The following is an 11,411-nucleotide window of genomic DNA, read 5'->3' as shown; positions in this document are numbered from 1 at the left end:
GGGACAATTTAGAATCACCAATGCACCTAACCTGCATGTCTTTGGACTGTGGGACAAAACCAGTGCACCCGGAGGAAACTCGCGTAGACACGGGGAGAACATGCAAACTCCATGCAGGGAGGACCTGGGAAGCGAACCCCGGTCTCCTTACTGTGAGGCAGTAGTTCTACCACTGCACAAACGTGCCACCCCAGGGTTATTTCATCCAGTACAAATAAATGATTTTTGCGCACAGCACAGACAAGTTTGTCCAATTGAATTCATTTGGTTCTTAGTGGCTGAAGTGGGCTGGCGCCTGCCCGGGGTCTGTTTCCTGCCTTGCTGGCTGGCTGGGATTGGCTCCAGCAGACCCCCGTGACCCTGTAGTTAGGATATAGCAGGTTGGATAATGGATGGATGGATGGATGATGTTATGTCTCTATGGCCATTGCCCATTTGAGTTGGTTTTAGCCCAGATACTCTGGTGTTCCTCCAGAAACCCAAAGATTCAGGTTAGGTTAACTGGTGATTCTAAACTGTGTCAACCTTATTTGTAATGTGCTGGTACTCCATCCAGTATTAGTATGAGACTTGCACCCAATGCTGGTCCCTAAATTTGTTTAATTGGGTTTGAGAATGTTATGTTGAAACCGTTGCAAGTTTTGCTAGTTTTTGTCATCTTTGATTTTTGGTGTGCCTTTAAAAATGTATTTCTTATACATCAGTGTATTTATCCAACCTATTTCACTTTACTCTGCGGTGGGTTGGCACCCTGCCCAGGATTGGTTCCTGCCTTGTGCCCTGTGTTGGCTGGGATTGGCTCCAGCAGACCCCGTGTTCGGATTCAGCGGGTTGGTAAATGGATGGATGGATGGATGGATTTCACTTTATTTCTGCCCGTGGCTTACCTGGCCCTTGGGGGTTTCTTCTGTTCAATGCATTTTCTTTCACTTCTAGTAGGAGCCAGTGATTTTGCACTGAATTATCAAGTTCAATGGGATATTCTTAACATTCAAGTGCAGACGACTCACTCCTGTTGGTAAAAAGGGGTCACTTAAAGGCGATGTCACATTAGGTGACTTTTCCAGTGATTTTCAGTCATTGGCCTACATTTACATAATGGTGCACTCCCCTGAAGTACAGTTTTCTCATCTGACATACCTAGCAACTCAATCCAACTAGTATGCAATACTCTGACAAAATCAAATGATTTTGTCTTTAGTCACTGGGGTGGGCTCGGTATGCATGAAAAGGAAGTACAATGCATCTAATGCAGCAACGAGATAAAAGAAAGAAGGGGCTTCAGACTTTATCTGTCGATGTCTCATATTTTACAGTATGTATCATCACAGAATGGAAAAGAAAACAAAACAGGACTGTGTCTGAACTCACTGTGGCTATTAGCCCACCATAGAGCACCAGTTCCATTAGGCAGCATGTTAATGGATATCTGAGATAGGGGCTGGTCGAACTGTCCTGGAAGATCAGCACACAGTTGTCTAATTTGACATGGCCAGTGATTTTCAGTCATTTAAACTGACATGTTCCGGCAACCATATCAGCAACAGCTGTCAGAAAGTCTGACATATCATATGGCTAGAAGTCATGTAACGTAATGTTGGTTTAGGTGATGTACAGATGAGCAGGCTTGCTGCTGGATCTCAGAGGAAAACATGCATCGAGAGCAGTTTTAAGGTTTTTATTATTTATCTTTTGAAACATCAGTTCAATTGACTTCAAGATAAGTCTATTATCAGCAGTGTCAGCGTTGTGTTGTCTGGGATACACTTAATTTCACTTTGAAGTTCCCCTACTAATCCTAATTTTGGGTATTGTGGCGATGTACTGTATACTGTGTAGTACTTCTAGCCTCACTCTTGTGTTTATTTTGTGCTATTATGATGTTTATAGCATTGGGAAGAATGTGTTGCTTTGCTTATTGCACCCACTTTAATCATGGGGATGAATTAACACATTTTGCGTGATATTTTCACAAGTGTTCAGAATGTGTGGCTCTGATAACCATACTTTTATATTTTTTGATGTTGTGCTCTGTGTTAGCGTACTGTTTTAGTGCTGCTCAGAATCTGTGATTTTGCTTGCTGTTTTTGGGCATGATGGCCTTGTATGCTTTGTATGGACTTGTTAACCTCATTTTTCTATAGTGTTACTTCTGTTACTCTCATCATTTATATGATGTACTGTGTACTATGTATGGCTGTGTTAACCACACTTTTGTGTTGTATGGTGTTATGATATTTTCATTATTGCATTAATAGTTATATAGTGTATATGTAACGAATGGTTCTGTTCTCCTCTTTTTTGTGTTATATTGAAAAGTTGACAATGCGAGCGTCAGAGAATCAAATCATACTACTGCATGTTGTGCCCTTGTACTATATTTTAGGGTGTAGCCATGTCTTTATGATTGTTCAGACCATTCGACACTAATATTCATAGTTTTGTGTGTAGTGAGATTGTATACCATGTCTGGTACTTTTGTGTACGGTCACATTGGCACGCATTTTGTTTAGAATGTGTAAACTTGTTAATTGCTCTGTTGATTCGGCGAAGCACAGTTAACCTTACTTGTCTTGTGAGACTTTCATCACTGTTTTATGGCACAGTGCACTATGTGTGGCATTGCTAATTGTACTTTTGCTTTGTATTATGTTGTGATGCTTAATTGTCTGGTAGCATGGCTCTTATACTCACACTTGCATGTATTGTTAGAGCTGTGTTCTGTTTTTTGTGCTATGACATTTTTGGCACTGCTCAGAACGTGGGACCCTCCGTGTGGTGGTGTTGTGTAGTATGCATGACACTGTTGTGTTGTGCTGTATGTTGTGCTGATGTTTTCAGTCTTGACAGAACTCCTTGTAGTCTGCACAGCAGCTGCTGTACTTGGAGCATGAAGCATTGCAGTGGCAGGGCAGACTGTGGTTGTAGGCTCCACAGCGCCCCTTGCAGGTGGTGAGATCCACTCCCACACAGTCACATGGCATTCCTGACTGGCCACCTTCTATCCCCAGGGAGGAGCTTGGCTCAAACACCATGCCATCCCAAGCAGCTGCAAAATGAAAAAAAAACATGTGAAATTGAGATAGTTGGAGCCTGGTAATGACACAAAGAGCACTCTGCATGTGACTGCATGACTTTCTCTTTAACACTCGATGTTGAATGCCAACATTTATAGGAAAAGTGAATGAAGCAGTTGGGATAAATGAACTAAAAATAGCATCTCTTCAGATTAGAATTAAAAAATGAGAAATCTGTCATCATAGTCTAGAAGGTATGAGTATGGAGTACTTTCATGATCATCAGTTACATTCTTCCCCCAACTAAGGAGGACATTCATGTAGCTTAACTGATAAACTGATACACATACAGTATTGTCTACATCTAATATAGAGAAAAATCAGTGACCTGGACCACCTCCAAGTGAACCAGCTCTTCTTCTCTGACACATCTCTTGAACCCATGTGTTGTATTCTTCACATAAGAAATGCTCTTCAAGCAAATGTTCAAAATGAAATGAGCTACTAATGACTGAATGAGGAATGACTACTAATTCAAGTATTGCTGATACAAGTGCAAATTGAAAACAACTCACTTGGAGAGGGCCAAATGTAAATACTAATTTAGCTACATTATCCATCTGTTCAGAAATAGTGGGTATACTTAGATTTGTGGCTCTTTAAGCTGTACTGTTAACTGGAGGCAATGGCTGCTCTCCAGTACTTCCCTTCCTCTGTTTAAAACAAATGGAATTTAATGGGTATTAGTTTTCATGAAAGTCAAAACAAAAGGATAATTGTTAATTACTTTATATGGCACCTTATATGTTGAACATCAACCCCAATCTGTGCCACAAACTATAAGTGCAGACAGACTCAAGTACACTGCTGACTAGAATTGCTCCATTTGAGGAAGAGGCTCACCGTAAACTGTTAACTGCTAACTGCATGCTAATACTTCATGTGACAAGTAAATTTACTTACCATCATCTTTGACCTCCACTTCTACTGGGTAATGATCAGAGACATCTCTAGCCTGAAAAATTCCAAAGACATTTAAAGTTGCTAGACTCCATTTTATATATCATCAAATTTAAATGGGCTGTCTTTTTAAATGAGTTCAGGAAATGGTTGCATTTGAAGTTCTTCCTAGGGCTTCTTTGTCCTGTAAAAGCACTTTGTTAATGAGTCCAATATCAAAATCTGGCATGGATTCCAGAAAGTCAGTATAGAGAAAGCTGCAATAAAAGCGTTTATAGTTATTTTGTGAGAGAAAAAGGATTGAGTGGCAGGGGCACAGTCACTAAATTTGTGATGATACCTGTCACCTGAAAGATACTGGAAGTGATGCGTCTAATACAGCACCAGGTCACAGCGGTCACGTTATAATAGTGTCAGTTCTACCTAAGGAGCAAATGAGCTAAAATGGTTAGCCTTGGTTCCACAAGGCTCCAGGAAACAGGGTTGTAGTTCTGTCCTGGGGCCTCATGTATAACGCTGTGTGTAGAACTCACACTATAACATGGCGTGAGCACAAAAGTGGGAATGTGCGTACGCACAGAAAAATCCAGATGCAGGAATCTGTGCGTATGCAAACTTCCACGTTCTTCCGCTACATAAATCCCGATCAGCGTGAAAAGTAACGCACGTGCATGCGCCTGCTGTCCCGCACCAACTCCTCCCAGAATTACGCATCTTTGAATATGTAAATCAATATAAATAGCCCTTAAGCTCAGCATTCTGTGAAAATACAATGGCAAAACCATGAGGAAAAACAGAACAATTTCAGCGAATACCAAGTGGAGGCAAGGAAAAATGTACAATAATTGTTGGTTTAACAGTGGTATAAACAAGAAAAGAAAGCTGATCAAGTGATATAGCATGTCGGAGAAACTCGAAAGCTCAATTTCACAAAGTCGCACAGTGCCCAAAATAAAAAAGAAGTCGCATATCAAAGTCACCGTGAAAAGGCGAGTCGTACCCACCGTCTGAGTGTCATATGAAAGCTTATTAGGGTACAGAGAAAAAAAAGGCACACAGTGGGGAAAAAGCATGAAATGTCAACTTTAATCTCAAAATTTCCACTTTTATCACGTAGTTTATTTTGTCACTAGCAAAATACCCGCGTTTCGCAGCGGAGAAGTAGTGTGTTAAAGAAGTTATGAAAAAGAAAAGGAAACATTTTAAAAATAACGTAACATGATTGTCAATGTAATTGTTGTGTCACTGAGTGTTGCTGTCATCAAGGATTTGATTATCATTATTTCTTTCAATCAGGTTCGTATTTGGAGGATGTGTTGTGTTCAAGTTATATTCCGTGTTTGTCAACTGTTGTAAAGATAACAGGTATCATTCATCGAAGTGTTCACTACCCAAATCGGTACTCGTGAATCTAAGATGTTTAACAGGCATTCCCGGTATTAAGTTGTGGATTTGCCTGCGAGTATTTAGCGGCAGCATGTCTATGAACTTAATTTAAACTTAAGCTTTACACCTTGCTTTCCTATTGATATGTCTACAAAGGCTTGTTCAGATTCAGAGGGTTGTTCCTTTCTTACTGCATCAATAAACAGCTCATCTTCCTCTTTATCTGAGACATCACACACTGCATGCATGGGTTTACCTTTCCCAGTCCTGCAAAGTCAGTTCACGTGAGCCGCTCGGAGTACATGCATCGAAGGTTCTCAGCTGTGCTTGTGCTATCTCGTGCGATCTTGCGATGTCCACGGCTTTATTTAATGTTAGCTAAGACCCGCCACTTAAAAGTTTCTCTCATACTTTTGCTGAGTTTGTGCCAAACACTATTCTATCCCTGACCATCTCATCTTTGTTTGCATACAGTAAGCACAGTCCTTCATCCGCGAATATTTAGCGGCAGCGTGTCTATTGGATTGCTGTTGACGGATGGCCTTATAGGGGCAGGCACTCAATTACGTGGGAGGCGTGACGATGAGGGACGCAACTCCGCCTCATATGGCGACCGAGCTGCAGGCTATGGCTGTATATATGTACGTAAGTAGGTTCCAGTTATGACCGTTACGTGTAGAATTTCAAAATGAAACCTGCCTAACTTTTGTAAGTAAGCTGTAAGGAATGAGCCTGCCAAATTTCAGCTTTCGACCTACACAGGAAGTTGGAGAATTAGTGATGAATGAGGCAGTCAATCAATCAGTGAGGGCTTTGCCTTTTATTAGTATAGATTAAAGTAGAACATCATAAGCTTAATCTTAAAATCGTTTAATTTACTAATTTCTCAAATCCCATTGTAACTAAAGTAGTACGTTAAATGCTTTGTTTTGTATTTGATCTTCTATGTGCTCTATGTGTGTAAATCACTACGTGTTTCTTAAACCTCTGAAAGGACAGAGAATCCATTACATTCATGATATTACAGCTCTCTGAATAACTAAAATACTGAGATGTATATGTGATATCATTTTCATGATGATAGGAGTTAAAGCATGTTATCAAACATGGGAACAAGGTGGCGCAGTAACTGTGCGCGACCTTCGATAAAATAATTTGTTGCAGCACTACTGTCTCTTTCAAACGTACTAACCTCCAATTCCTGTCCTTCTTTTTCTTTCTCCAAATACCCAATCACCACACAATCAGCTCTGTAATAGACGTTATGCCATCTGTAAGCTTATAACGCAGATTCTTCAAAACTTTTAAGGAACATTGAAATATCTTCGTAGTACATGTTTAATTATTCTATCCCTTACGCCAGTCCCAGTGAAGCATACAGTGCGAGGCAGGAACAATTAGTGAACAGAGTGCCAGATCCTTGCTAGCGTAGCGACACCGTGTCCTTTAATTATTAGCTATACAGATTATTTAAATAAAGTTAAAGTTTTATCTGTATAATATAATAAACATATTTTGCTGCATTTCTTCTTAAAAATGATATCATCGTCATATGTAAATACACGCTTTATAAAGTGGCTCAGGTTGTGCAATATTATAACTGTATTGCAAGTTTAAAGTGAGGTAATTGTACTTATAAGTACAAACAGTTCTACAAGGAGCAGTTGATGGAGTAATTGATTGCGTTTAGAGCTCTTGAGGTGAAACTGTTTCTGAACCGCGAGGTCCATACAATAAAGGTTTTGAAGCATTTGCCGTGTGAGAAGCAGTTCAAATAGAAAGCATGGCTCAGACAGCGTGTGCTTGATGCTGTATACCAATAATTCTCTTTCCGATCAGCTGCTCTGAGTGGTGCAGTGAGAGTAATATGGAAAAAGATGATCCACTGTGGCAACTCCTATCGGGATCAGCTGAAAGAAGAAGGTGCAGTGAGAGTAACAACACTAAAGCAGCTATGGTTTTTAGAATAGTTTGACCATTCTGTGGACCATTATATTGTTACAGGTTAATTACAATCAGATGCATTAAACTAATAAACAATATGCGGTTAATTTCAGTGTATTTATAAAGCTGCGTCAGGGATGAGGATCTGAAAAAGAAAGACAAACCACACAGGAACAGTAGCATTGCTTCGACGCTGGGTGCCACCAGTCTGCAAAACCGAGCGGAGAACTTGCGTACGACAGGGTATGAGGTACCGTGGAAATGTGCGTGGCTTTATGCCAAGTTTAGGTTTTATACATCGTGATTTGAACGTGGAAACGTTCGTACGCAACATTTCTGTGCGTACGCACCGTTTATACATGAGGCCCCTGGTCACTATCTGCATGAACTTTGTATTTAATCTCTGTATCACCCCAGAATCTTTTTCAGGTAATCCAGTGCCACAATCCCAAGATATGTTAGACTGGTTGGTAAATCTGCACAGATCAGCCATAACTTGAAAATCACTGACAGGTGAAGTGGATAACATTCATATGTATCTTGTTACAGTGGCACTTGTCAAATGGTGGTATACGTTAGGCAACAAGTGAAAAGTCAGTACTTTAGGGTCATGTGTTAGAAGCAGGAAAAATGGGAAAGCATAAGGATTTGAGGGACTCTGACAAAGGTCACATTGTAATAGCTAGACAACTGGGTAAGAGCATCTCCAAAATAGCAGGTCTTGTGGGGTGTTCCCAGTATGAGGTGGTTAGTACTCACAAAAAGAAGTGCAAGAAAGGAGAACCGGTGAACTGGCGACAGGGTCATGTGTATAGAGAGCAAAAGCTAGCCCATCCAGTCCAATCCCACAAAAGATGGGATGTAGCACGTAGCTGCATGTTGAAAAACTCAATGCTGGTCATGAGACAAAGATGTCAGAAAACACAGAGCATTGCAACTTGTTGCGCAGAGGGCTGCATAGCCGCAGGAATGGCCAGAATAACAATGCTGACCCCTGTCCACCACCAGAAGCACCTATGATGGGCACGTGAACGTCAGAACTGGACCACAGAACAACAGAAGAAGGTGGCCTGGTTTGGTAAATAATATTTTCTTTTAGATCATGTGATCACCCAGGTGTGTGTGTGTGTCACTGGGGAAGAGATGATAGCAGGAGCAGGATGCATTATGGGAAGAAGGAGAGCTGGCAGAGGCAGTGTGATGCTCTAAGCAATGTTCTTCTGGGTAACCTTTGGGTCCTGGAATTCATGTATACAGGTTTGTTACTTTGACACACACCATCTACCTAAAGATTGTTGCAGATCACGTAAACCCCTGCATGACAACAGTACTCCCTGATGGCAGGGGGCTCCTTCAGCAGAATAATGTGCCCTGCCACACTGAAAAAAAATATTTAGGAATGGTTTGAAGAACATAACAAAGAGTTTAAGGTGTTCAACTCAATCTGATCATTTATCTGTGGAATGCGCTGGAAAAATAAGTCATATCCATGGAGGCTCCACTTTGCATCTTACAGGACTTAAAGTATATCTGCTGTTAACATCTTGGTATCAGATACCACAGGTCACCTTCAGAGGTTTTGTGGCTTTTCTTGCTTGATGGGTCAGAGCTTTTTTTGTGGAACATGGGGGACCTACACAATTTTACGTAAGTGGTTTTAATGTTGTGGTTGATTGGTATAAATAGGCTTGGTATGACTAGCAAACATTCTGGGAGTCTTTCCCATTTTGCACTCACTGCTGTCATAATAGGATCCAGCAAGTTGCAAGCTTACAAAAAATATTGGATTAAGTAAGCATAAAAAATGGAAGGAAGCATATTTTAGGAAATGATGGTACAGATGTTTGAAGCCCTATAGTATGAAGTATGTTGGACCTTTTCCAAACTATATTAATACAAAAGGCTTTTAAATAAGTATGTGCAGTACACAAGCAGAAATTTAGATTATTTTTGTATTAATCAAATGCAGTAAATAGAGCACTGAATGGATAAAGACACTGACTAAAGTGCTGGGCTATTGTATTTATGTACAGGAGCAGCCAATGAGTCCTTGAGAGACAAGTGGTCCACTTACCTTATCATACAAGAGGCCTAGAGCCTTCTGGTAGTTGAATGCTGAGGCAGATCCAGGAATAATTGTGTCCGGCACTGTGCCACTTGCCACAATCCTGAAAAAGGTTAAATATGGGTTAAGCAGCTCTTATGAAAAATGTTTTGCCAATTATCCCTTACCTACATGATGTTGTTAAATTAAGCAAAATCACAGTCTTTAACATGAGTTAGCCACAATTCACTCTAGAGAGACAGACATCCTATCAGATATGCGAAACAGAACCAGAGTAGCAGGAGAGTGTTGGCCCAGGGCAATACATGCAAAAATAAACCAGGGACTTGTGAGTAGACCTGCCAAATTAATAGGTTACATGAATAATATGCAACAGACTGTGAGCTTCATCCATATTGATCCCCTCAAGTGGCTCCTGACTCGCACTCTCTGCACGTCTCTTGTGTTAGTGTTAGGTAACACGCCTCTTCTGACACCTTCTCACAATTGATTGCTGTGACTTTTAACATGAAAGGTCAAATGACAAATGATACAAGTGTCATTCATTTGGAGAATCTTTGTCAGCAGGAATCACTTTTGTGATGTTTCTTCTTATTTCTTTCATTGTTACTTGCCTGTCCTTGCCTGCTCTACAGTTATGATTTGTCCTTTCCTCTGTCTTGCATCTTATGTTGAGTTCCTGCTTGTATTACAACTTCAATGTCGATTTATCTTTAGACCCTTTACCTATGGCTCTCTTACCAGATTGACATCTTTCAAAGCATAGTGGGGGGTCAGTTCAATTTGTATTATGCACTTTCTTTTTTTTCGGGGAATAATTGTAGTTGAGAGATCAGCTCAAGAGTAAACAATGAAATGTTGTTAGCATACTGCAACCAGTGGTGGGCACCTGCAGATTTTAGGTTTGAAAGCTGGCTTTTGAGGAGAAAAAGCTAAATCATGAAAGCGCAGTCATCTTTTTAATAATATATTTGTTGGCCCTCTCTGGAACCCAGCCCAGGAACAGTAAATGCCAGCTAGATTACCAAGTGAGTTGTAGAGGCCCATGGATCATTAACACACCAATTTCTGAATAACTTCAATCAACAGGATTAGTCCTTCAGTTGACTCCATTAGTTGTGATGCTTGAGGAATATTAGTAGAGGATAACCGTTTGTTCTCTAAATGATTGTTTTCAACAGTCATCAGATTATGCCTGTCAGGATATGACTATCAGAATAGCCGTGTCTTTACTCATGACATTTACCTCTGGTCTTTCCTGCATCTTTTGCAAGGCTAACCTAATTACACAGCAGCCAAATGATGGGACCGGAAACTAACAAATTTGGAGCTTGGTTATGGTCTTGCTCTAGCAGTGCATACGTAGAGACTTGGCAAATGCTGCCATTCCATTTGATATTTGTAGTGCTTTGCTTTGTATGCTTTTGTATGTCCTTTTTGAATTTTTTTAATTATGGCTTTTCTCTAGCATTTTTTAAACATCTCTTTTTTTATTTCTGTGTATGACTTGACGTGTTTGATTTTGGCACAGCCCCAAACCTAGCCCCTTTTCTCTCCGTCTCGGTTTTGTTCATTTTCAGTTTTCTTTCATTAATACTTCTTGTGCTTATTGCCTTGCTCAGTTTAATTGTTAAGGGGGTGGGCCCTTAAGCTAGTTTATTTACCTCAGGTGCTGTGGTGATTAGTAGCGCAGTCACCTGAGGGAAATTTAAGAATGGACTCGGCCGCTCTCCTCTAGAACTGTTCCCTATGTACTTACATTTAAAAGGTTTTTTGAATTTTCAGGCTTTTGACTTGATTATGGTTATTGTTGCTACTTCAATTTTGTGCTCTGGTTTTTGAGCTGTTAGGTTTATGATACAATTAATTATTGTGGTAATTTTGTATGGATTTATAATGTTGATATTTATCAAAGCATTTAGGATTCACTTTAAATTTATGGTTTTTTTTTTCTTATTTGTTTATTCCATTTTATAATTTCCACTGTTTTGTTGTTCACTGTCATGGCTTTACATCCTCTTCTATAACAATGTAATCTT

The 11,411-nt window shown here is 40.1% G+C and overlaps 1 protein-coding gene across 1 annotated transcript in view; it reads right to left on the bottom strand.

Moving 5' to 3' along the window:
- Nucleotides 1-1,664: 1,664 nt before the first annotated feature.
- Nucleotides 1,665-11,411, bottom strand: part of LOC120542484 (deoxyribonuclease-1-like) — a 52,222-nt gene continuing 42,475 nt past the window's right edge. Inside the window, exons 8-10 of the mRNA XM_039774989.1 lie at nucleotides 9,382-9,475; nucleotides 3,981-4,032; nucleotides 1,665-3,049 (exon numbers count right to left, since the gene is read on the bottom strand). Coding sequence (XP_039630923.1) covers nucleotides 2,838-3,049; nucleotides 3,981-4,032; nucleotides 9,382-9,475 — 358 coding nt within the window. The 3' untranslated portion in view covers nucleotides 1,665-2,837. The remainder of the gene's footprint in view (nucleotides 3,050-3,980; nucleotides 4,033-9,381; nucleotides 9,476-11,411) is intronic.

This window comes from Polypterus senegalus, chromosome 13 (assembly GCF_016835505.1).
Source record: "Polypterus senegalus isolate Bchr_013 chromosome 13, ASM1683550v1, whole genome shotgun sequence".
Lineage (NCBI taxonomy): Eukaryota > Metazoa > Chordata > Cladistia > Polypteriformes > Polypteridae > Polypterus > Polypterus senegalus.
This window is presented reverse-complemented; position numbering and strand designations above follow the sequence as displayed.